The sequence below is a fragment of the Phoca vitulina genome, unplaced genomic scaffold, assembly GCF_004348235.1.
Source record: "Phoca vitulina isolate PV1807 unplaced genomic scaffold, GSC_HSeal_1.0 scaffold94, whole genome shotgun sequence".
Lineage (NCBI taxonomy): Eukaryota > Metazoa > Chordata > Mammalia > Carnivora > Phocidae > Phoca > Phoca vitulina.
The window spans coordinates 1,900,863-1,928,490 of record NW_022589797.1 but is presented as its reverse complement, the minus strand read 5'-3'; the positions used below and the strand labels follow the sequence as shown (position 1 = coordinate 1,928,490).

General features: G+C 39.7%; 1 protein-coding gene across 6 annotated transcripts in view; it reads left to right on the top strand.

Annotated features, from left to right (window-relative positions):
• Positions 1-27,628, top strand: part of UNC13B (unc-13 homolog B) — a 217,069-nt gene that overhangs the window by 87,329 nt on the left and 102,112 nt on the right. For 4 of the 6 annotated variants that reach the window (XM_032396862.1, XM_032396860.1, XM_032396865.1 and 1 more), the window contains exon 8: positions 26,612-26,846. In XM_032396862.1, coding sequence (XP_032252753.1) covers positions 26,612-26,846 — 235 coding nt within the window. Of the gene's footprint in view, positions 1-22,257; positions 22,294-26,611; positions 26,847-27,628 lie in introns of all 6 variants that reach the window. The other 2 variants (XM_032396859.1, XM_032396863.1) reach the window with 1 other exon arrangement.

Sequence of the window (27,628 nt, the reverse complement as noted above, 5' to 3'; positions counted from 1 at the left end):
TTATGCTCTGAATAATAAAAGGGACTGTTTATGAAATTTTAAAGGGGCCCCTGGGTGGGTCAGTTGGTTAAGCATCCCAGTCTTGATTTCAGCTCAGGTCATGATCTCAGGGTAGTGAGATCAAGCCTGCTTGGGATTCTCTCCCTCTCCCTCAACCCCTCCCCACTTACACACTTTCTCTCTTTCAAAATAAAATAAAATCTTAAAAAAAAAAAACAAAAACTTTACATTAAAAAGTATATAAAACTGGGGCAGCTGGCTGGCTTAGAGGAATGTCAGAGGACTCTTGATCTTGGGGTTGTAAATTCAAGCCCGATGTTGGGTGTAGAGATTATTTAAAAATAAAATCTTTTAAAAAGTATATAAAATTTTCTGTATATGTGTGTATATATGCCAGTTTCAACTAACAGGGACAAAGAAGGAAGGAATGAAGACTCTTGGACTTCTTGGATTCTGCAGGATCAGCCCATAGCATTATTTGGCTATGAACATGTGCTTTTCTTGAAGAAAGGAATGACCTGGAAGGTGATTCAGAGAATATCAGGGCTGCCACTCCCAGCACAGGCCCAGTGGGATGCTGTTTCCTTCTGTTTCAGAGGGAGGCCACTGAAAAGAGCCATGGGGGCAGAGCTATACTGGAGAACTGTGGGGGTGATGGTGCCTACCCCAGTGGGTCTGGAAGTTGGGACATCAACCAAAGGGAATTATTCTACAGCCTTAAGATCTAATGTAACTTCCCTTGCTAGGTTTTGGACTTGCTTGGGACCCATCAGCCCTTCCTTCTTTTCTTTTTCTTTCTTGTAGAATGGGAATCTCTCTTATGCCTCTCCCTCCCACCATTGTATTTTGGGAGTCTGTAACTTGTTTGGTTTCACAGGTTCACAGCTGGAGAGGGATTTTGCCTCAGGATGAATCATACCTGGAATCTCACTCATATCTAATTAGTTGCTATTTAAGCGAGACTTTAGACTTTAGGATTGATCTGGATTTAAGACTTGTGGAGCTGATGGGATGGAAAAAATGTATTTTGCATGTGATAAAGACATGAATTTTTAGGGGGCCAGAGGTGGAATGCTGTGGGCTGAATTGTGTTCCCCTAAAATTCATATGTTGAAGCCCTAACCCCTAATGTGATTGTATTTGGAGAGAGAACCTGTGAGGAGGTGTTAAACGTTAAATGAGGTCATGGGGGGCCCTAATCTAATAGGACAGGTACCCTTTTAAAAAGAGGAAGAGACACCAAAGCTCTCTCTACCACGTGAGGACACAGCAGGAAGGTTGCCATTTTTAAGGTAGGATCGCTGTCACTAGAAATTGAACCCTGCCAGAACCTTGATCTTTGACTTCTCAGCCTCCAGAAACTGTGAGAAAATAGATTTCTGCTGTTTAAGCACCCAGTCTATGGCATTTTATTATGGCAGCCTAAGCAGATTAATACATGTATATAAATGTATTTATATAATTAGGGGAATTATCTGGAAATAGACATACCAAAATAATAATCAAATTTGTCTCTGGTATGTGGGATTGACATTTTTTTTTGTTCTTCCAATTTTAATCTAAAAGAAATCAGTAAGTAGTTCCAAATGAAATTCCAGCAGGTTATTTTGAAGGACTCAAAAACTTACATTTATATGGTACTACCTATTTTTTCTTCTTGTTTTAATTCAGTATAATTAACATAGAGTGTTATATTAGTTTCAGGTATAAAGTATAGTGATTCAGCAGTTCTATACATTACTCATTGCTCATCATGATAAGTGTACTCTTAATCCCCTATAGCTATTTCACCTATTACCCCACCCACCTCTGCTCTGGTAACTACCAGTTTGTTCTCTATATTTAAGAGTCTGTTTTTTTGTTTGTCTCTTTTTTTCTTTGTTCATTTTGCTTCTTAAATTCCACGTATGAGGGGTGCCTGGGTGGCTCAGTTGGTTAAGCGTCTGCCTTCGGCTCAGGTCATGATCCCAGGGTCCTGGGATCGAGCCCCACATCGGGCTCCCTGCTCAGCGGGGAGTCTGCTTCTCCCTCTCCCTCTGCTCCTGCACTCTCTCTCTCTCTCAAATAAATAAATAAAATCTTTAAAAAAAAAATTACACATATGAGTGAAGTAATATGGTATTTGTCTTTCTCTGACTGACTTATTTCACTTAGAATTATATCCTCTAGATTCATCCATGTTATTGCAAGTGGCAAGATTTCATTATTTTTTATGGCTGTAGTAATATCCCATTATGTATACCATATCTTCTTTATCCATTCATCTATGGCATTATGACTTTTTTTTTTTTTTAAGATTTTATTTATTTATTTGACAGACAGACACAGCGAGAGAGGGAACACAAACAGGGGAAGTGGGAGAGGGAGAAGCAGGCTTCCCGCGGAGCAGTGAGCCTGATGTGGGGCTCAATCCCAGGACCCTGGGACCATGACCTGAGCCAAAGGCAGACGCTTAACAACTGAGCCACCCAGGCGCCCCGCATTATGACTTTTTAATCCTGTTTTGCATCTTACGTTTTCTAATACTTAACGGTGTACTACTTTTTTTTTTTTTTTTTAAATAATCTCTACACCCAGTGTGAGGCTCCAGCTCATGATCCTGAGATCAGAGGTCACACGCTCTAACTGATTGAGCCAGCCAGGCACTCCCAACAATGTACTACTTTTAATAGCTAAAACTTGTTAAGAAGAGTAATGGAATAATTGAATCCTTGTTCTAGATCTGGGTTTGCTGCTATATCTTCGAGTGACTTTGGAAGTCTTCTTCAGTTTTTTTCTTTTTTTTTAAGGTTTTATTTATTTATTTGACAGAGAGAGACAGCGAGAGAGGGAACACAAGCAGAGGGAGTGGGAGAGGGAGAAGCAGGCTTCCCGCCGAGAAGGGAGCCCGATGTGGGGCTCGATCTCAGCATCCTGGGATCATGACCTGAGCCGAAGGCAGAGGCTTAATGACTGAGCCACCCAGGTGCCCCTCTTCTTCAGTTTCTTGATGTATAAAAGGGGAGAGTTGGTCTAAATGGCCTTTAGCTTTCTTTTCTTTCTTTTTTTAAAATTTTTTTGTCCAGGGTGGGGGCGAACAGCAGGGGTGATAACATTTTTAATTCCTGTGGGTGAGGTAAACCGGGGTGCTTGGGCCAGCCTGGTGTTGATCTCCAACGCCTGGCCACGGGATACAGCTGGGTCCTTGGGCAGGCCTCTGTAGCTGTCATCGGCCCAGGTGACCTCGTAGTCAGGGTACATGGCTTTGATCTTCTTGGTGGAGATGGAGTTTTGGGACAACCATAACCGATGGAATAGCCATACACGTGGATCTTCTTGTCCTGGCTCTGGTGGGAGATGGGCCCGCCTCCCAGGCACTACAACTATAGCCCTTCTTCTGCATCTTGCTCGATACTTTGTCATAGATGTCAGTTGAAGATGCCGTTGGAATCAATGTCCACATCAGCGATCTGGGCGAGGTCTGCTGCCACCACGTTCCCCACAGCCTGCCCGCCCCTGCAGACTTTGTTCTCTAGGTTTCTTTTAGCTGTCATATCACATGACCCTATAACTTACTAGTACTGAACCTTCACAGGTGTGGTCCCTCCACTACCTTTTCTTTTAGGGTCAGTCATCTGCAGTTACTTGTGAGATGCCTTCAAAATATTTTCACAAATGACTGGACTGCTCCTCTAAAGAAGCCCTTACTCCTAGCTTTGGTTTGAAGGTGTGTCTGACCCCAATTATTTGGATATACTCTTTTGTTTTTGTTTTTGTTTTTTAAAGATTTTATTTATTTATTTGACAGAGAGAGACACAGCGAGAGAGGGAATACAAGCAGGGGGAATGGGAGAGGGAGAAGCAGGCTTCCCGCGGAGCAGGGAGCCCCATACGGGCCTCGATCCCAGGACCCTGGGATCATGACCCGAGCCGAAGCAGACGCTTAACGACTGAGCCACCCAGGCACCCCTTGTTTTTGTTTTTGTAAGAGAGGGAGCAAGAGGGAGAGTGCATGGGAGTGGGAAGGGGCAGAGGGAGAGGAAGAGCGAGAATCTTAAGCAGGCTCCACACCTAGCACAGAGCCTGATGTGGGGCTTGATCTCACAACCCTGAGGTGATGACCTGAGCTGAAATCAAGAGTCTGTTGCTGAACTGACTGAGCCACCCAGGCGCCCCTCGTGAATTCTTTTTTTTAACTCAGTGTTTTATAATACAGTTCTGTTACTGTCTTCGCTCAAATTGTCCCAAATTTGGCCTATGGGAATCCCTTTAAACCAGATCCTGTGTCCTTTTGACATGGCCCCATCATTCTTTAATACTTCCTTCCATTCCTGGTGCTGAATGTTCCAGGCTCATCTTGTCCTTTTACTGCCTCAGTCTTAGAATAAGTCACTTCTCCAGTGAGCCCTGGTTCGTTTTAATGGGGAATGGTATTTAGAAATCAAGATCTTGGAACTGGTCATGCTTATTGCTACTGGAGTACTATTGCTTTTTGGCTCTTTGAATGGACAGAGCTAGGAAAACAAACTACATACCTAACTCTGTGTTCATACTGTTATTACCAATTAACACTCTCACCACAGGTTTTTCCTCACCTTCCATCATTCCATATTTATATGTTCCTTTTTCTCTCAATGAGAACCCTTGTTCCCAAGAATACCAAATTATGTATTCATTTGCTCTGTCCTATAATGTGCATAAGCAAATTTCGGGATTAATGTAATGCTATTACTCACAACAAGCCTACTAATTAAAGTTCAAGGTTCTTGAAAGTTGTTTTTTACCTTTGAATGTAACCCACATACGATTACAAAACTATCACACCTAAAAATTTTAACAAAATTTCATAGTGGCTTCTCATATCTACTCTCTATACAAAATTCTCTAATTTTCCCAAAAATAGTTTTGCCCTTTTTGTCCTAATTTAGGATCCAACTAAGGTTCATTCATTGCATTTGTATGTGGTGTGAGTTAAGGGTCTAAGATCATCTTTTTGCATGTGGATATCCAATTGTACTAGCATCATTTGTTAAGAAGGCTGTTATTTTTTTCCCCATTGATTGCCTTTATATCTTTGTTTCAGATCATTCTGATTACCAGCACAATAGCCCATTACTTTTGTTCCAGGACATTTTAGCAGATTTGATTTTATAGAGTCACATAAAAGAGAGTGAATGTACTTTTTTTTTTTTTTTCTAAGATTTTTAATTTATTTATTTGACAGAACCAGTGAGCATGCACAAACAGGGGGACTGGCAGAGGGAGAGGGAGAAGCAGGCTCCCCACTGAGCAGGGAGCCTGATGCGATGCAGGCCTTGATCCCAGGACCTTGGGATTGTGACTTGAGTGGAAGGCAGATGCTTAACCGACTGAGCCACCCAGTTACCCAAATACACTTTCATTTTTAAGATGTGTTCCTCAGCTATGTCCTCAACTGAGGGTTGGTGGCAGATACCAACAGATCCATGGTTCTTGAATGTTTGAACCTCATATTTACTTTTGCAGGTCTTATCTGCATGCCAGCTTTCTCATATTTAATTTTTGCTCAATTTATTGAGATATTCTGAGGCTGTGCAATTTGGTCTGCATATTAGATACACATCTCACTTGCAGCAAATGGTATAATGTGAATATTTACCTTAGTCACAGGGTTAAACATACAGGAAGTTGGTGTAGAGAGATAAACTGGTTTATTCCTTTTCCAAAGGTATTTAAATTTTCTAAGGTATTCAAACTTCATTCTTCAGTAAGGATATTTCTACCTATGTCTTGTCAAAGAATGAAACAGCACACCATGTTGCCACACCAAACAATCTTAGGACTACTGATTTCTACAACTTAATGCTATTTTCAATTTTTTTTAAAAAGGCTCCACACCCAGCATGGAGCCCAACACAGGGCCTGAACCCATGACCCTGAGATCAAGACCTGAGCTGAGATCAAGAGTTGGATGCCCAACCAACTGAGCCACCCAGGCACCCCGTGCTATTTTCAATTTTTATACATGTCTGGTTGTTACAGCCCACCCACCGTATCATCGATGATGGTATCACTGGTTGCAATTGAGAAGTGAATCAAAAGTGATTTAGTATCTGCCAAGGATTTGATGGGATGACTGCTTACATATTCTGCCAGGGTGTCAAAATTAGCACAACCTTTCTAACTCAGTAATTTCACTTCTAGGAGATATTCAAGGAAAATAAGTTGAGATGCAAAGGAACATTTACATATAGACTTTAATTATAGTGGAGAAAAATTGCAAAAATATTGAAAGAATGGGTAATTGTGGCATTTCCATGTGATGGAGTGCTATGCTTTTAAATAGTTTAAGATACAGGAGATAGTTATGTGAATAAGTTTTAAAAAGTAGGATCCTAAGGTGATTAAATAGTATGATCTCAATTATCTAAAAAATAAATTATATTCACCTAAGCATAGGAAAAAAAAAAACTCCAAGGAAATACAGTTTTGTTTTTTTAAAGATTTTATTTATTTATTTGACAGAGAGAACAAGCAGGGCGAGCAGGAGGCAGAGGGAGAGGGAGAAGCAGGCTCCTCGCTGAACAGGAAGCCGTATGCTCCCAGGACCTTGGGATCATGACCTGAGCTGAAGGCAGACACTTAACCAACTGAGCCACCCAGGTGCCCAGGAAATACAGTTTTAATAGTGGCTCTCAGGGATAGGATTGTAGGAAAGTTTTATTTTTTCTTTATATTGTTTTGTACTTTGCAGTTTTTCTCTAAATGCATTTTGTGTATGATAATTTAAAAAAAAGCAATAAATATTAGAAAATGGCCTGACAGTGTAGAGGCAAGTCATGTAGATTTACTTTTTCCGTTTGGATTTGAGACTTAATTGAACAATAGTTGGTTGTTGAGGTTGACACAGTGTAGTTTACTAGTGATTCCTTTGGGCACCTGGATGTCCCAGTCGGTTAAGCAACTGCCTTTGGCTCAGGTCATGATCTCAGGGTCCTGGGATTGAGCCCCGCATTGGGCGCCCTGCTTGGCAGGAGGCCTGCTTCTCCCTCTCCCACTCCCCCTGCTTGTGTTCCCTCTCTCGCTCACTCTCTGTCAAATAAATAAAATTAAAAAAAAATACTAGTGTTTCCTTGATAGGGAGTTCTAAGTAGTTCTTAAAATTTCTGTGTCGCTTTTATTAGTGATATCCCTAGGGTCTCTCCTAATCAATTACTATGTCTGAAATAAAATGGTTTTGGGGTTATTATTATTATTATTATTTTTTAAGATTTTATTTATTTATTTGACAGAGAGAGACACAGCGAGAGAGGGAACACAAGCAGGGGGAGTGGGAGAGGGAGAAGCACGCTCTCCGCCGAGCAGGGAGCCCGATGCGGGGCTCGATCCCAGGACTCTGGGATCATGACCTGAGCCGAAGGCAGACGCTTAACGACTGAGCCACCCAGGCGCCCCTGGGGTTTGTTATTTTTATTTGTAATATGACCTTGAAGATAGCTTGAATTTTTGAGATACAGGCCACCATTGGTGTTTCAGAGATTTCTCTGATTGTGAAGGGTGTGTTTCACTGGTTTTGTTACAATATTGCTTATAAGTAGTGACAGATCAGAGCATAAACCAAAATTTCCTGAGTATGAATCAGTCTTTTAAATTAGTAAAATAGGGCATAACTGAACTTATTGTTTAACATTTTTCTTAAAGTATGAATAAGTTCAGAAGAGTTGGATGTGAGTCACATCCATGAATGATAGAGACCAAGTGTTGAGAAGTATTACCAACAGGTTGGCTACCAAGTTGTGACATCTTATTTGGGCACCACTAACTTCAAAAGGATCTTTTTTGCCAACATACCAAAAGGAGACATGTTTGTGTAAAATGACTTACCTTACCTTTCCAACTCTTTGTTTTATTTCCCAGTGATCCATAATGCTGATATTGTTGATTCTTTGACAGGAAGCTGGAGGTGTTCAGTGCTTCCCACTACTGTTAAGCCATCAGGCCTGACATGCAGTATCCCTAGTCTGTACTACATTCAAATAGTCCTCTAATATTCTCCTATTATTCTTGGTTTCCATCTAAAATTGTCCACTGCCATGCTGTGACTTCTTTTTTTTTTTTTTTTTTTAAAGATTTTATTTATTTATTTTGACAGAGAGAGAGAGACCACAAGCAGGGGGAGAGGGAGAAGCAGGCTTCCCGCGGAGCAGGGAGCCCGATGCGGGGCTCGATCCCAGGACCCTGGGATCATGACCTGAGCCGAAGGCAGACGCCCAACAACTGAGCCACCCAGGCGCCCCGCTGTGACTTATTCTAATATTATTTCTAATAAACCTTTTTGGGGAGGCAGAGAAATGGGCCATTCTATATATAACCAGTTATTCCCCATCTGGAAGATTAGATTCCAGTGTACTATACAGATGATGGTATAATTCCTTGACCAAAATCAAACACAAAACTCTGGGCTGATACTGCCAATGCCGCTCTTAATCCCATTTCTCCCCTACCATAAACAAGACTAACTTTAAGCTTATGGGGTGTTCTGGTTGCCTCCCAATGGCGCCAGGACTTGTTTTCCCGGTCAGGTGATGGTGGATTCTAGTAGGCAGTAAATTTTATCTGTTTCTGATTCAGAATTTCTTTCTTCCATTCTGGACCCGCCCCATGCCAGAAGGAGTAGACCCAGTTAGCAAGTACTTACTGCGTCAGGGTATGATCATATGGAGTAGACCATGAGACTGTCACCCCAGCATTTTATACTAGAGGACACCAACTTGAGAGGACCTTTCACTTCATGACTGTCAGACCTAACCACCTTGCACAGCTCCAGATAAACAGGAAGCTTGGCTGGCATCAGATCCTGTGGCCTCTTCTCCAGTAATTTTCTTTTCTGTATTACTATTTTGAGATAACAGTAGCCACCATACTGATAGCCCCTACCTATCAGGAGATCTAACTCTTAGAGAACTTTGTGGCCTCACAGTCTCAACTAGGAGTAGTGTCCTTTTAGGAGCATATACTGGGTGAATCCATGTTTTATGATTAAGAATCCCTCACCATAATTTTTGAACGGACAGGACTCAGCCTGTCCTCTATATGTTTTTGCAATGCTATGTTGCTATTGCATGGCAGGCTCCTTCAATACATTAGCATGGTATACTAAGACTTCTGATAGCTTTCTTAATGTCCTGCACTGAAATTGGGTGATAGGTGTTCAAGATAGTCCTGGGAGACCTGGGAAATTATTGAATTCCTGTGTCCCAGGTTTGTCTGGGACACTGTCACTTTGGATTTAATTACAAATATATCCACTCCCCCAAGCCATAATACTTATGCTATTCATTTAAATTCAAAGCCTGGTAAGTGGGCTGTTTAGTCCCTATGCCAGCTGGCTTTTAGCTCCATCCATTGTGGTGCTACCTCCTAAGTTATAGCTCCATAACTTTCCCATTTTTTGTCATAATGTGGCTTTCAGTACATATGAATTTTAAGGGTTCTGTTCAATGTCCTCAATGTTAAAATTTGGTCTCATTTCAAGTCACTTGTAATAAAAAGTTGGGCAATATATTGTTTTCCTTGTTATGAATCTTGGTGGCCACTTTGCATGGTATCATGAAGAAAGCAGCCCAGAGTCTTTTTATCAGGTCTTCCCACCAGTTATCTTCTTTTGTGCCACTTGTTTCTAGGAAGTGGGTGAACTGGGGTTAAAACCTTGGTCTATTTGAGTCTTAAGGTCCATGTTCTTTTCCCTACCATCCCATGATGACAAAAATCTCATGAGATATAATTTGTTCAGAAAAATATGCTTTTCTTATTTGCCTTCTGCCTTTTGTGTTATTTTAAAATTACTTCATTTATTAAATAGGAAATATGCATATGGCACACAAACTTTAAAATATTAAAGAGAATACAGTTAAAAAGGTCTCCCTTCCATTCCTATACCCGGCTACTTGGGTCTTCTCCCAGAAGTAGTCATCATTAGCAGTTTCTTATGAATCGTTCGAGAGATTTTACACATGTCCAAATGTATGTTTGCATACATGAGAGATACCTTTTGATCATTTTTTCCATCCTTTGACTTGGTCTTAGAGTAGAGTACCATGTGTTAAAATAAAACATTCACAGCTAACTGTGAGTTGAACACCCCTTCATCAGTTGGGTTCTTTTGAGTTCTTACTGTGTTTTAAAAATTTCTTGAAGCCATAGGGAATAAATTGTTTATTTTTTGGGTTGTTTCCCATGGCAAAGATCTGTTTCCCTGAAATCCTGGCCTTGAATACAACAGGAATGTTTCCTCTGTCCTCATTCACCCTGCTAGAATGAGTTTCACACATTTGTTGCTGGGTTAAGAAATTCTGGCATATCATGTCCAGATAATGTGTTAGAATTCAAAATTTGTGAGGAAACTTTGTGGTTACTTTGCAGGGTGTTGCAAAGAATTGTCACCCCCCACCCCAACATACTAAATCAGTCCCCTTTTTAGTCTAAACTTAAAAACCCAAAATATGTAACATCTTCACTGTAAAAATTTTTAAGTGATCGAGAAATGTGTAATATAAAAAGTTACAGTTCTCTGTAATACTTCCTCTCCAGTCCACTCCAAGGTAACTACTTTTCATAGTTTGGAGTATACTCTTCCAACTTGTTAATTTTTCTTTAAAAAAAAAATAAGTTAAATTTTAATTATGCTTGGGACACCTGGGTGGCTCAGTTGGTTAAGCGTCTGCCTTCAGCTCAGGTCATGATTCTGGAGTCGCAGCATCGAGCCCCGCGTCAGGCCCCTGCAGTGGGGAGTGTGCTTTTCCCTCTCCCTCTGCTTCTCCCCCCTGCTTGTGCTCTCTCCCTCTTGCTCACTGTCTCTCTCTCAAATATATAAGTAAAATCTTTAAAAAAAAAAAAAGTCAAAAAAATTTTAATTATGCAGTATCTGAATATGTGAGAGAATACTTGTAACATTTAAGTTTTGGAGAGGAATAATGGAAATAATAGCCCACCACCCATCATTATCTTCTAGTAGAGTTTAGTGTGATGTACTCTGCATGTTTTCTTAGACTTTCCTTTCTTTCCTGGTTGGTAGGATTTTTTTCTCCACTAGGCTGGTGAGTTGCAGGAGCAAGGACTTAGTCTTCTGTTTCTTTTGGAATTTGCACAGTTATGTCTCACTCTGTGATATGTAAGGTACTAGGGAGTGAAGCTTGGTTGTTGGCCTCTGAGAGACGTCAGCCCATGTGGATTTTTGGGGAAAAGCTTTTCTGGAGAAAAAAGAAAAAAGATAATTATTGAAAAAGTGTAATTTGCCGTATTTGTTGGAGGGGAGGATTCTTTTCCTTTGGGTTGAAAATTTAGTTTCTTCAGAACGTATAGATTTCCTAAGACTCATAATCAGGTAACTGATTGGTGATATTGGCAGTAACTAAAGCTTTGTCAACTGTATTGTAAGGTAATTTATAAGTATTAAAGTGTTCATGTTTATTCTTGGTAGAAATAAAGACTTTTTAGCAGATCCCAGATAGAAAGAGAATTGTCATACTTTTCTTAACTTCTGTTTCGACACTTGGAAACTCCAGACAAGCATTACAGAGAAGAAACTCAAAGCTTCTGGGTACGAGTTTATCCATTACATGTTTTTGTTTCCTCCTCTCCAAAAGCTTCTATATTTTCATGGAGTATTCTTGTTTTTAATGAGTTGATACATAGAGAAGAGAATGTATTTGTGGAGTTCAAAGAAGAAGGGTGGGAGGATGGAAAAAGAATCAGAAGATTTAGCTCATAACCTATTTATAGGTCAGAAGAGGACAAATACACAAATGCAGCAACTTGAGTATGTTATTTATGTGATGATCCTCAGGTGCAAAGCAGTACTCTGGAAATAGGAAAGTGCTCGGGTGGCAGAGGAATAAGCAAATAGTTAAGAATAGCATAAGTTTGTTCAAGAGATGAGTTTAGAGATGATATTTAAGGAGCTAATTGAAATGTGTTGATTGAAAGGAAAGATTATTCATAGTAGGATACATGGAAAGTATGGGGAGAGGATTAAAAAGATGCCAAATTATATGCCGACCATATTGGCTTGGAGAGAACAGAGTGATACCAAAGTTGTATTTGCTACTCTGCAGAAGGAAATGAGTCCCTCTTTTGTACATCATTTTTTTCAAAGAGTGAAGATATACAGGGCTACCCCAATTTGGCAGATTCACTCCTTTGGTTGCCCTTTCTGAAAAAACCCAGAGAACATACAATGCAAAGAGTGAACTATAATGTAACCTATGGATTTTTCTTTTTCTTTTCTTTTCTTTCTTCAAATGTATTCACTCTAGTAATATATGGAATAGTTTCTGTTCCCTAAAATTTCCCTGTGCCCTACCTGGCCCTACCTGTTCATCCTTCCTTCCTCCAAAACCTAAATTGAGTTTTGAAAGATTAGTAGGAGTCATTCAAATAAAGGAGAAAAGAGTTTATGGTACTAGGACACTAAGCATGTTGAAAATTCTGGATGACTTGAGGGCAGGGGATAAGTGTGGGGCAGGGTCAGAGATGAGGCATAGAGTCTTCATATCATGCTGGGTTTGAAAGCCATAGCGAACTGTTTATATTTTATCTTGAAGACAGTGAGGAGCTTTTGAAGACTTCAGGGGAATGAAATAATCAGATGGTGGTAATTGTAATGATATACCCAGTTTGTTTGATGCATTAAAAAAATCTGTTGTAGAATGTAACACAGATACACAACTTCATAAAACAAATGTTTAATGAATTCATATAAGATAGGAAAAAAATAACATTTGTCAGGCACCCTAGAAAGCTCTCCACATGCCCCTTCCCAATCCCAATCTCCTTCTCCCTAAAAGTAACTACCAGCCTTTATGACAATGACTTCCTTGCTTTATGTTTTATCACTCAAGTATGCATCACTAAACATTAGAATTTATTTTTGCCTGTTTTATCTTTTTGATATAGTTTATAATTCTTTTTTAATCTGTCGGTTCCTCCTCCATCTCTTAATTTTTTCCTTGTAGTTTTTTATTGAGGCAATGAAGCCATTTAACTACATGTCTTTGTTTGACTCACAGTTTCCTATATTGCGAATTTTGCTCTATATATTCCCATTGCATATTTTACTTTTCTGTCCTTTATATTTTTTTGTGAATTGGTAGTTGCACCAGAAGATTGATGAAATTCAAATTTGATATATTCCATTTGAAATGTATAATTTAAAACTTCTCCCCTATTGGTAGATATTTGGATTTTTTCCAAATTTTTGCTACTAAAACAATGCTATAGTTAGCAACTTAGTACAAATATGTTTTTTGTAAAGGTGCAAATGAATCTCCCCTTCCCTATTATATATTCTTCTATGTATTTTTATGTACCTTTCCCATCCAAGTACTAACCAGGCCCGACCCTGCTTAGCTTCCGAGATCAGACGAGATCGGGCGCATTCGAGGTGGTATGGCCGTAGACTATGTACCTTTCCTTCATAGTACTTAATATGTTTGATTATTCGATTAATATTTTTCTTCTCTAGGCCATAAATTTCATGAGTAAGGAAAACGCTTGTGTATTCCTAGTACCTTTGCTCAATAATATTAGTTGAATTAGTCCATTTCTATTAAGTGGAATTACTGAGTTAAGGAATACACATTTTAGGTTTTTTAAATTTTATTATTTTTTATTTTAAGATTTTTAAATTTTTATTTATTTGACAGAGAGAGACAGTGAGAGAGGGAACACGAGCAGGGGAGTGGGAGAGGGAGAAGCAGGCTTCCCCCCCAGCAGGGAGCCCGATGTGGGCTGGATCCCAGGACCCTGGGATCATGACCTGAGCCGAAGGCAGACGCTTAACGACCAAGCCACCCAGGGTGCCCTAAGTTTTTTTTAGATATTGTCAAATTATACTCTAGAAAGATTGTATCTATATTTGTACTGCTGATACTCATTTTCTCACATCCAGCCACACTGCCCCTTTTGCCCTCCCCCCCTTCCCCTCTGTCTCTTGATCCTTTCCTTCTACAAACATTTTTTTAAAAGTTTATTTATTTTTAGTAATCTCTACACCCACCGTGGGGCTCAAACTCATGACCCCAAGATCAAGATTTGGGTGCTCTTCTGACTGGGCCAGCCAAGCGCCTTACAAACATTTTTTTGATACATTCTTGGTTCTGTTCTAGGTGCTTGGGATATATTTGGAAGCAAAACACAACCAAGATCCTGGGTGGGAGGAAACAGTAAATATAATGAATAAGGAAATTATATAGGAATTTTAGAGAGTGAACCAATAAAAGAGTAGATGGTGAAAGGCATTTGAGAATGCTATAATTGAAATTGGGTTGTAATTATAAATAAGGTAGTTAGTGTTTACGCCACAGTGAGAAGATGACTTTTGAGTAGAACTTGGAGGTGGGGGAATTAGTGATGTGGCTCTCTGGGGAAAGTGTGATGCACAGAGGAAATAGCTGGTTCAAAAGCTAGTTGAGGGGCTCCTGGGTGGCTCAGGAGGTTAAGCATCCAACTCTTGATCTCAGCTCAGGTCTTGATCTCATGGTTGTGAGTTCAAGCCCTGCATTGGGCTCCACGCTGGGTGTGGAATCTACTTTAAAAAAAAAAAAAAGTCTAGTTGAATGACTGAAAAGGGGTAGGAAGAGGTCTGCTGGATGTTGGTCTGTTCTGTTTCTTCATCTGTGTGCTGGTTACTTGAGTGTGTTTACAGTATTCGTTGAATAATACACTTATGGGGTGCCTGGGTGGCTCAGTTGTTAAGCATCTGCCTTTGGCTTGGGTCATGGTCCCGGGGTCCTGGGATTGAGCCCCACATCGGGCACCCTGCTGGGCGGGAAGCCTCCTTCTCCCTCTCCCACTCCACCTGCTTGTGTTCCCTCTCTTGCTATCTCTTTCTGTCAAATAAATAAATAAAATCTTTAAAAAAAGAGAATAATACACTTATGATTTGTGTACTTCTCTGCATCTTATACTTCAGTAGAGCCTCTATATTAAAAATAAGGAGTGGATGTTGAACATTTCAAAATTGCTCAGTAGTACCTACCCAATTGTTGGTGGGTATTTTCCTTTGACTTATTAATGTGATGAATTCATTAATCAGTTTCTATTAATAAATCATCTTTGTTTTCCTGTAATATACCCTATTTGATTATGGTAAATTATTCTTTTACTATAATGGTAGGTTAAATTTGCTTGTATTTTAATACATATATTCACAAAGAAGGTTGGTCAGTAGTTTTTTTTGTACTAGAGTCATTGAACATTGTTTAAGGAAAAATGTTTAAAAGGAACTTAAGAATGGGTACCAACCAAATAAGGAAGAATAGGGAACATTTATTGAGTAATTATCATTTGTCTAGCACATGGAGTTAAATGGTACGTACATGATTTTCAATATTTGTGCAAATTTGAGAGGTAAGTGGTATTACTCTTCATTTTTTATAGATGACAAATACAAGGGCAGAGAAGTTAACCTGCCTAAGGTCACACAGCTACTAAGTGATGGCTTTAAACCTAGGTTTATCTGGTTCCAAAACTCAAAAACATTTCCATTATACCAAAAAACCGTGGAAATGAAGGACATTCCAGCTTCAGAAGTTGAGGGACAAATAAGGGAAATCAGGCTCATTCCTCGATCTCCCAAGTGTGGCAAGCACAGGAACTGTGAGAATATCTGTTTGCCAATAACGACTTTGTTTTGGGTGAGTGTTTTACAGTGTGATTTGATATTTATTTGGTATCAGATTATAGAGGACTTGAAAGCCAGAAAGATAAATATACTCTTTCATACATAGTGAGAAGGTTATAAATTATTAAAAGGGCAATGATGTGATTAGAAGCTGGATTTAGGAAAATTAGTTGCCATCTGCTGAGTAGATTGAATGGGACAAGGAGACAGGGATTAGAAGGTCGTAAGTTCAGCCAAAATCTGTAGTAATTCAGGCAGGAAGTAATGAGTTCCTTGATAAGAACTGTGAAACCTAGGAGGAAGGTTTGGTCAGTAGGAAGGAGACTTGAGTGGAATTAACTATTAAGCTTATTGACAGATTGGACATGGGAGATAAAGTAGAGAGGAATTTTGGAATGGTCTTGTGGTTTCTGGTTTTGAAGTGTTGGGAGTTCAGTAGTTTTGGGCTTAACGTACACTTAGTAAAGCTAATCTGCACGGAACTCATAACATTGTAAATACAATGTCATTGCCAGTGGCGGCTGTAGTTTTCTAGACCGCCTGACTCTTAGCATCAGGTGCCACTGAGCTACAGGGTAATTGGTTATTCACTTGTTAAATATGTGAACTGAAGAGGTTTGAGGCTCTCGAGAGGTGGGAAACATTAGCGTGCTCATTATAATTGTCAGTTTGACACACATTTGTTATGTGTGAATGCCCAATTTGAGAATGTTGCTGGTTGTGTTAGAAGCTCTTAGTGTACTCAGTTTTTTCTGTAACACATTTGGCCATTGTCTGTTCCTTGCTTGCTTCTTTTTGGCATCTGTGATAAGCAGTGTCTACCACCTTGCTCACATTCAGTGTTTTACTGTATGAACTGTGGAATCTCTTGATGTCTCCTTATTCCATTGTATGTGCTTCCATTTTCTTAACAGTCTCTACTCCAGCTTTCATTCATTAAAATTTCTATTGAGGTTTTTAGTAACCTTTTTATTTCTAAATCCAGTAGGCCTTTGTTTTATTTTGTGTGACTTCCCTATGGCACTTAACACTTGTTAACCACTGCCTCCTTGAAACCTTGTTTTTTTTTCTGATTCAGAGACCACACCACCATGGTTTTCTTCCTCTTTGGTTTCTTCACAACCTCCTTCATGGACTCTTCCTTTTTAAGTCAGATTTATTAAGGTATAACTTACACACAGTAAAATTCTCCCTTTTAGTGTACAGTCCTATGAGTTTTGACAAACACATACAGTTTTGTAACCACAACCATAGTTAAGATAAAGAACAGTTCCATCAACCCTAAAAGTTTTCTAGACCCCTTTGTAGTCAACCTCTCCCACTCCTGGCCCATGAAAACCCTAATTTGTTTTCTGCCCATATTACCTTTTCCAGAAAGTCATATAAGTGGAATCATATTGTATGTAGCTTTTTGAGTCTGGCTTGTTTCACTAATCATATTGCATTCGAGATTCATCTGTGTGTGTCAGTTCATTCCTTTTTATTCCTGAATAGCTCTCTACTATATGGATATACCATGGTTTGTTTATTCAGCAGATGGACATTTATGTTTACAGTTATTAGTGAATATGAATTAAGCAACCAAACATTCATGTATAGGATTTTATGTGAACATGTTTTTGTTTTTCTTGGGTAAATACATATGAGAGGGATTGCTGGGTTTTATGATTGTATATATAACTTAATAAGAAATGCCCAGTTTATTTTCCAAAGTGGCCTATCACTTTGCATTCTTGTAAAAAGGAGAGAGAGAGAGAGTGGGGGGCAGAGGGGCAGAGGTAGAAGGAGAGAGAGAATCCCAAGGCGACTCCCTACTGAGGGTGGAGGCTTGATGCAGGGCTCGATCTCAGGACCCTGAGAACATGACCTGAGCTGAAATCAAGAGTTGGCCGCTTAACCGACTGAGCCACCCAGGCACCCCGCCTCATTGTTTTTTCTCACTTACATTGTAATTTTTATCCATTAATTTACAAATATTTGTTGAGTTGCTATTTTGTGCCAAGCACTGTTTAAGCACTAAAGATACAGTAAGGAACAAAGCAGAAAAATCTCTGTCTTCATGGCAGCTTGTATTCTGAAAACTTACAACTCTACTTATCTTTCCTCAGCTCCAGAACCATATATCCAGCTGTCTTCTCAAACATTTTCATTTGAAATACCTCGTAGATACTTCAAAGCCAGTAATCTAACACTGAATTCATCATTGCCTTCAATCTGCCCTTCTCGTCTTTCTCTTCTTAATGAATGATGTCATATCCATCCAGTAGCTCAAGCTAAAAACCTAGGCAATATTATTTAGGCTTTATCCTCTTCACCTCCCGCATTTAATTACTTATGAAACCCTACTGATTTTATCTCATGAATGTATCTCTCCACTCCCTCTGCCACTTTCCTAGTTTAGGTCATCATTAGGTGAGTGCAGTAGCTTCCTTATTGGCCTCCCTGACACCAGTCTCCAGTCCATCTACCCTACAAACTTTTGGCCACACTGTACCACCATTCTCGTTCTAAAATGTCAAATCTGATTCTTCTCTCCCATGCTTAATACCATATGATTTTACTCATATGTAGAATTTAAGAAACAAAACAAACGAACAATGTAAAAATAAACAGAAAAACTAAAAAACAAACTTTAAAAAAAAGATTTGATTTGAGAGCGAGCGAGCACAAGTGGGGGAGAGAGGCAGAGGGAGAAGCAGACTCCCTGCTGAGGAGGGAGCCCGATGTGAGGTTCGATCCCAGGATCCTGGGATCATGACCTGAGCTGAAGGCAGACTCTTTTATTTATTTATTTATTTTTAAGATTTTATTTATTTATTTGACAGAGAGAGACACAGCGAGAGAGGAAACACAAGCAGGGGGAGAAGCGGGCTTCCCGCCGAGCAGAGAGCCCGATGTGGGACTTGATCCCAGGACCCTGGAACCATGACCTGAGCCGAAGGCAGACGCTTAATGACTGAGCCACCCAGGCGCTCCTAAAAAACAGACTCTACTCTTTTTTTTTTTTTTTAAAGATTTTATTTATTTATTAGAGAGAAAGTACAAGCAGCGGGAGTGGCAGGCAGAGGGAGAAGCAGGCTCCTCGCTGAGCAAGGAGCCTGATACGGGACTTGATCCCAGGACCCCAGGATCATGACCCGAGCTGAAGGCAGACGCTTAACCGACTCAGCCACCCAGGCGTCCCTAAAAAACAGACTCTTAACTATAGAGAACAAACAGATGGTTACCAGAGGGGAGGTGGGTGGGGGGATGGGTGAAATAGGTGAAGGGGATTAAGAGTACATTTACCGTGGGGTGTCTGGGTGGCTCAATCGGTTAAGCGGCTGCCTTTGGCTCAGGTCATGATCCCAAGGTCCTGGGATCGAGTCCCACATCGGGCTCCCTCTGCCTGCCTGCCTGCCTGCCTACTTGTGATCTCTCTTACTCTCTGTTAAATAAATAAATAAAATCTTAAAAAAAAAAAAGTACACTTACTGTGATGAGCACTGACTAATGTATAGAATTGTTGAATCACTGTATTCTACACCTGAAACCAGTATAACACTGTGTTAACTATACTGGAATTAAAAAAGAAAAAGCTGTGATGGCTCTGCATTAACCTCCAGATAATTCCAAATTCCTAATGTTACTAAATTTCTAAACGTTGCTTGGCACCTCCTTTGATTAGTTTCTTTCATAACCCTGCAGTGTCCTATACAGATATGCTAGAACTATTTTCAAGTTCACTGAATGTGCTTTTGTGTGTATAATTTACATTTCCTGGAACATCCCTAACCCTTTAATTGGTACTTATGCCTAGCAAAACCTAACTATCCTCAGTAATTGTCCTATTGGCTAGTGAGATGTTTTAGTGTGTTTTTGGAGTGGGGAAGGAAACTTGCTTAATTAAACTGGTGTGGTTTCTCTTATAATGGTACCACATTGAAGTGACAATAGGGAACTGATTGGTCAGAGAACATAACTGTTATTTTCATGGCTTAGGGTTGGACCTAGTAGATGGCATCAAATCATTAATTTGGTTTAATCATATAATAGATATTTATTGAGCACCTACTATGTATAAGAAACTGCTCTGCAGTGTTACGGTGCATTCAAGGATGAGGCATCATCCTGCAATGAGAGGCTTCTTTGGGTCCAGAGTTTCAGTGAGAAACAGCATTGTTACTTGCTTGGAGCAATCTAGGTTGATAGGCTGAAGGTTGTTCTGAAGTTCTATGTGATTATTTTTCTTTTCTTTTTTTTTTAAGAAGCAAGGTAATTACCCTCTCACAGTTGTTATGGCAACTATGATGTAGCCTGGGAGAATTTTCTTTTAAACTCCTTCTCTCCCTAGGGTTAGAAAGTTAGGTAAATTATTAAAATTTTAAAAAATGGCATAGTAAGCCAACATAACCTTCCTGAGGGATAAAGAGAAGAGATGGAGTTAGTAGGAAGAAGATAAGTATAGGAAGAAAACTGATTCTTAGTGTATAGTTATATTAAACAGACTGTGACTGGTTAGTAGTCCCATATCTCCAGGATTGGGAGTTAACTCAGGTAATGAAATGAGCTTCTGTTGGCATCATTCAGTGCTTCCAGAATTTTGAATCTTAACTGCAAATTTTCAAGGGAACTGCACCCTTAGAACACTGAGGACTTTCTAACCCAAACAGACAATCCCTCAACAGATACTAGGGCTATCAGTGTATGGGTCTTCCTGATACCTATTTATTAGGAACCTATAAGGGCAAGCAAAAACTTGGCAACATGACGAAACAACAAGAAATGCCAATTGCTTGCCCTGTTCCAGAGGCCTGTACTAGGTACTTTACATGCATTTTCTCTTACAATCCTTCGGTAACCAGTGAGACTCATAATATTCTTATATTACAGTTGAAGAAATATCTAAAATAACTTTTTTAAGACCATATAGCTAGTAGTGGCAAAGCTAGAAGAACTTAGTTTTGGCTTGGGTACTCACATTCTTAATTATGAAGCTAAATTACTCCTTGTTTCTGGGGATAAAGACCTATTTTTAGTGATTTTGTGTGTGTGTGTGTGTGACATTAGTTGCCTCAAATTCAGTTTTGGGTATGGAATAGGATTTAAATGTAATTAACATTGAATATTTTATTTTGAAAAATGAGTAGAAAATGTTCAGTTTTCTCTCATCATTCAAAGCTTCTGTATTTTAATGGATTTTATTAAATTTTGTAGACAGTTGAAAAAATTCTGAGCAGAGGCTATAGTGTTTTATTACATATTAGAAGATTAGATTTTTTTATTTAATTTTTTTAAATGAACATATAATGTATTATTTGTTTCAGGGGTGCAGGTCTGTGATTCATCAGTCTTACACAATTCATAGCGCTCACCAGAGCATATACCCTCCCCAGTGTCCATCGCTGCTCAGCCACCCCATCCCTCCTACCCCCCTCCACTCCAGCAACCCTCAGTTTGTTTCCTGAGATTAAGAGTCTCATGGTTTGTCTCCCTCTCTGGTTTTGTCTTGTTTCATTTTTCCCTCCCTTCCCCTATGATCCTCTGCCTTGTTTCTCAAATTCCACATATCAGTGAGATTATATGATATTTGTCTTTCTCTGGTTGATTTATTTCGCTTATCAAAATACCTTCTAGTTCCATCCACATCATTGCAAATGGCAAGATTTCATTTTTTGATGGCTGCATAATATTCCATTGTATATATATACACCACATCATCTTTATCCATTCATCTGTTGATGGACATCTAGGCTCTTTACATATTTTGGCTATTGTGGACATTGCTGCTATAAACATTGGGGTGCTTGTGCCCCTTCGGATCACTACATTTGTATCTTTGGGGTAAATACCCAGTAGTGCAATTCCTGGGTCGTAAGGTAGCTCTATTTTCAACTTTTTGAGGAACCTCCATACTGTTTTCCAGAGTGACTGCACCAGCTTGCGTTCCCACCAACAGTGTAGGAGGGTTCCCCTTTCTCTGCAGGAAGATTAGATATTAATGCCATTCTTTGGCCTTTTAATTTTCAATGGAGAGCATCAAAATTAGACATAATCGCTCCCAGATAACGGAATCACTCTCTTTTCCACTGTATCAGGTCTGAGATTCTCATGGAAATACTATGGTAGGCTCAGGTTTGGAGAACAAAGAGACAGGAAGGATTTCTTAGAGACAGGTCGAATTTTTGTCATTTTGAATAAGGAAGGGTATATTAGCCCCTAGATGATGCTGTTCTGAGACCTAGGCCAGAAGGAGTTTTAAGAGTATAAAAGCAGGGGCACCTGGCTGGCTCAGTCAGAGGAGTGTCCGACTCTTGATCTCAGGGTCATGAGTTTGGGCCCCACATTGAGTGTAGAGATTACTTAAGTAAATAAAACTTTTTTGAAAGAGTGTAGAAGTAGTTTTTTGTTATTCTCTATATGGTGAATTAAAGCTAGGGTATTTTGTAGATTTGTCTCATGCTTGATAGAAGCAGAAGGCTCTCTACATGTTATGTAAAATTAATGGAATACAAGTAGGGCAGGTTCAAGCAAGGTAAGGTGTATAATCATTGGTGGGATGGGGAAACGGTCTTTGAATTATTCCTAAAGTTGTCTCTGTCACTCTTCTTTTTTGCTACCATTTGCGGTTTTCTTAGGTCACTGGACCTATTTGGGCTGGGGAGAGCAGCAGAGTACGTAAGAAATTGAATTCCTTATAATTCTCTTGATTTTACCCTTTAACACACTCTGTCTGAACTATGAAGCTGGATATTCATGTGTACAAGTATACATAATTCCACTCCCTTCTCCTCCCCTACTTAAATCTCAGAGACCATTACTTGCAGTGGGATGTTATATCCTTTCATGCTGTTTTTTTTTTGAAGACTGTGTGTGTGTGTGTGTGTGTGTGTGTGTGTGAGAGAGAGAGAGAGAGAGAGAGAGAGATTTCAAACCAAAGTCCCAGTTACAATTTTGGCAGTATCTCTAGATTTTTCCTTCCCAGAGATAGGTAATATCATCAGCACCTAGTGCAAGAAACCCTCTCCCTTGGTCTCTTGGCTAAGGAGTACAGTGACTAGAAGAAGGTTCCTTCTGGAAGTTTATTTTTGTAAACAAGGCACTGAGGACATGGTTTGACTTTCCTTGAAGCAGCCCAGGTAGGCTGGAGGCCATCTTCATTCTAGAGCTTTGAGAGTGGGCAGTTAGTTCTTTCCAGCAAGATACACAGCCTTAGGCTGACATTACTGGCTCTGTTACCCATCTTACAGGGGGATTGGTTGAGTCCCAGTGCTTAGGTATCCAGCAGGTGCTAAGAGGGGCCAAATTTTGTTCTGTCACTGGAATTTCTTATGACTTTGTACTTTCTGTGATTTGAATCCTTAGTGTTTCCACTAGGGAACTGCTCAAAGGCAGCCTAAGAGAGCTGAGATAACTTAAGGTTTTCCAAGAAAAAAGTAACTAAGCCATGAAAAAAAATGGTTTGAATTCTCTTTCCTTTTTACTCAGGCTGATAAAGTTCTACCTGTATTCTGGATTTAAAGACAGGGATTCAATCCAGGACCACCACATACCAGAAAGCCTCATTGTTCAGTATTTCATTCAGTATTGTTTGAGTGCCTTCTCTGTACCTGGGGCCCATTTTTGCCCTGGATTAGATTACTCGCCCCAGGTTTATTTTCTGTCATTCCCTTCCATGTCCTTTTATGTACCTACCAAATGAGCTACAAAGTGTTTTTCAAAAATACATATAGCCTTTCTCACTGTTGGGCTTTTACTCATGCCATTGTTTTTATCCAGATTCTAGAAGGTATTTACCCTCCCCCTCTGAACTTCACCTGTTGAAAACCTACCAGTCTTTCAAAGTTGTCTCCTCCATAAAGGTTTCTCTGCTCACCCTAACAGGAAGTGACCTTACCTTCAACTTATATAGCATTTGGTTTGTACTGTTCTCATGATAGTTACTTCCTTGTATTTGTGTCCATATTTTCTCTCTCCTATTAGACTGATTGTATACTCTGAATCTTCTGTGTTGTTTAGCTTTGTACTTAAAGGCACTCAGTAAATACTTGAATGAGTTAATTTTCCCAGCCTTTTAGTTTTCCAAGGGCTTTTCAATTTTTGCCCTCAACCTAGCTCACAAGTCCTCCTTAGGCTGAGTAACCAAACCTGCACTCAGGTTCTTTTTCTCAGTGAAGCCAGGAGTTTTCTGTTTTAGCTGCAGTCATGTTGTGAAGTAGAGTAGAGCCAGTAAGGGATTGTTGCTGCCACACTGAAAGCACAGTTCTTTCGTTCAAGCCTTTTTCTTAATTTCCCTTGTTAGTTTCTAATCAGCCTTGGTCGTTCCAGGAAGTTTTCTTTCTAGGGAGATCAGGGATAGTATCAGGGGAGAAAATCTGGTCTTTGCCCTCATCTACCTTTTTTCTGTTTCTCTTCTTTGTCTCACCTCACTTCTTTGTATTTCTTTTTTCCTGTCTCCTCCTACTTTTCATATTCTCTTCTATTCCTAGCCTCTTCTTTCCATAAAAACTCTGTTTCTTAATATTTGCCCTTTATTTCTTTAGTATAGGAATATTGTCAGCTTTTAGAAAAGTTTTGGATTATTCTTCTCCTTAGCCTAGCAAAATAAAAAAGCAGAGCATTATTTAGGAGTAATAGGTCAGATGCAGTGAAAAACTAAGGGTCTGTCCAACATAGTTTCTGGCTCTGGATCGTGGGCTCCTAACTCTGGCTGAGCTACTCTCTCCTGGCCCCATAATCAGTGGGATTGTCTATCGCTGTTCCCTCTTTGGTTCTCTGGGGTATGTGTTGATACTTCTGCTGGGGTTTAAGTAGACTTTTGGCTTTGTCTCCTTTGTTGCCTCTGCCCTCTCATCTGTATGCATGAAAAATCCATCTGACTTCTTCACACTGACTCCTTTTGTGGGTTCAGAAAGAATTAATTCTGAAAGACATACTGGATTTTGTCCCTTGATCCTTTCTTTCTAGTGTTCAGAACAACAAATGCATCAAGATCTGAAACCAGTGCCTCTGAAGTCTTTTTTTTTTTTTTCCTAATACGTGATCAGAGTTCTTTCTGAGCAGAATTCTTTGCATCCCCTATTGTTTGACTAGTACCCTTCCAGACCACTTGAAGGTTAGCCTATTCCTTCCTTCCTTCCTTCCTTTTAATACTCTTTATATATCCTTTTTTTTTTTTTAAGATTTTATTTATTTCAGAGAGAGAGAGCATGAGCAGGGGGAGGGACAAAGGAAGAAGCAGACTCCCTGCTGAGCAGGGAGCCCAATGCGGGGCTTGATCCCAGGACCCTGGGATCATGACCTGAGCCCAAGGCAGACTCTTAACCGACTGAGCCACCCAGGTGCCCCTAGCCTCTTTCTCATACTGATTTTTTTCTCCTGAGGTTCTGATCACTCTCCTTGTCTTATGTTCACACTTAAACTCAAAAGGGAAAAGCTCATGAGATCTTCTACCCGTACTCCCAGCTATACCCACAGTGTTGTCTGCAATCTGGTGTTCAAATATTCTTCGTTGCTTGTAAAACCCACATGTTTGTGCCCCCTTGTCTCTTTTAGTGGAATTATTATCTACTAGGTAGTTTGATGTACAAGCCAAGGTGTCATTTCCCTTTTACCTTCCATTTGTCCCCATGTTTTATCATTTGTCTGGATTTTTCTTTTTCTAGTTCATCAGTTCTTTTCCATTTCTACTGCATGGATGCAGGTTCTTATCTCCTGCTTGAGTGATTGTGAAAGCCTAATCTTATGGTCTTCAGAAGGCTCTCACTGCCACATAACTACCAAGATTTTTTTAAAAATTACTAATATAAGGAGTTCATCATCTGCTAAAAGTATCTCCATTTTGGGATAATGAATGTTCCTTTTCCTCACTGAGCCAAATAGGAAATTGGCAAGACAGGACATCTGGGACCTTGTTAATTATACACATACGGGGTTGGTGTCAGAAATGACTTCTCTATAAAATAAACCACAGAGCACTATTAGGTTGAGCTCCCTTTCCAAGTACAGTGTTAAATATTTTTATTTTTGTTTGGAGCAGGATTTGTAACTGTGGTCATTTTAGTTAACATCAAGAATAAAACTAGTCAGTCAGGTGCTGGCCTGAAAAGCAGAAATAATTCTATGGTATTATAGTCACTGTTGTTAGATAAACTTGGCTGCATTGTCAGCAAGATCCCATTGGTAGTGCTTATGTTTTCCTTTTCCCCTTCAGCCCAGACTTTGGATGGAAATTCTGAGCCCCAGGGTAGAGGTACTTGATAGGAATTGTTAGAAAAACCTGTTGCTGCAGCAAGACAGTAAGATTGCTACTGTTCTCGGGGGCCTGGCTGGCTCAGTCAGTGGAGCATGTGACTCTTGATCTTGGGGTCATGAGTTCCAGCCCCACAATGGGTATAGAGCTTACTTAAAAAAAAAAACAAAAACAAATAAAATTTGGCATAATACTTAAAAAAAAGACTGCTACTGTTCTTAGTTGTATCTAGAACTTTTGGTTCTTCAGAGCCTTGGCTTTGCGCCTCCTGATATTTGACCACCTTCTGATGTTGGACCTGCTTATTGGGTTCAGCCAAGTATTTTTAAAGTCTAACAACAGCAAGCCAACTCTAAATAAAAATTTCTCTTCTACCCATTTTGATAACAATAGAGGAATAGAATCTATGACGTTTAAAAACAGATTTTCACTAGAGTTGTGATAGCTGGAGAATCAGAATTCCAGAGAATTCTGCATTGGGAAAATACAGTTTGGAATTCCTCTAAGAATCAACACTAAAATGAAAGCAAGGATCTTGTCTCATTTAATAAGGAAAGAAACTTATGAGTATTAACTGAAACAGTTTTGCACATGGGTTTGAGGTCACTTGGCTTACTTGCAGCTCAGCTTGCTCTTGTTCTCAAGGTCTAGGCTTGTGGTTACCTAAGTTAGAAGCAGAAAAAAATTCTAAAGAACTAAATAAAGCTGGGATGCTTTGATTGACTGTGTTTATTCCACAGCTTTTGAAGATCCTGATAGTGCCGTTGATGACCGAGATAGTGACTATCGCAGTGAGACCAGCAACAGCATCCCACCTCCTTACCATACGACTTCCCAGCCCAATGCTTCTGTGCACCAGTTCGCTGTGCCGGTGGGATTGCCACAGCAGCTGCTACTTCAGGGCAATTCCCGGGATTCCTGCAATGACTCTATCCAAAGTTACGATCTTGATTATCCAGAGCGGCGGGCTCTCAGGTGGGTTTTGGAAACCAAGCACTTTCTCTTCCTGATATGTAGTTTCCAAGATGCAACTGACAGTATTTGGATGCTTTAACCTGAGGTGGTAGTGGAAGTATAAAGGTATGATAGACCAAAATACAGCCATTTTGTATAGATTCTCAGTCTTCTTTTTTCTCTTCTGTACATTCACATTTAGGCATTTCTGTCATTAGTATTTCTCTTTATGATCAGTGATTCTCAACTGGTGAGAGCACGCTAACTTGGGGTGGATGACTGAAAAAAACCAGCTCATGCCTCTGCCCAGCCCAGTGATTCTGATACACTCTTCACCACAATTAAAAAAAATCACAGATGTTAAATGTTTGGATAATCCTTCCTACCTAAATATTTCTGGGAACTTCAGATGATCTCTTCATAGCAGATTCAGTACTTATGCTGGAACTTTAGAAAAATTTTAAATATATAAAACATTGACATGGTTAAAAAATGTTAGGGTACAATACAGCATACAGTGAAGAATCTCCCACCCACACCTGTCCTCTCCTCCTCTACTCTGTCCCCTTCCTATCTCTTAGTTCTCACACCACCCTTGTTTGTTTCTTATGTGCCCTTCCATAGACTACTATCATATAATTTATGAGTATAAGAACAAATATTTACATATATGCTCCCCGTTTTTCCCCCACTTTAAAAAGTAATTCAAACAAAATTCAGAAAAATGTTATATTAACACCCATATTCATGTTGCCTAGGTTCATCACTTGTGTTAACATTCTGGCACATTTACTTTTTATTTC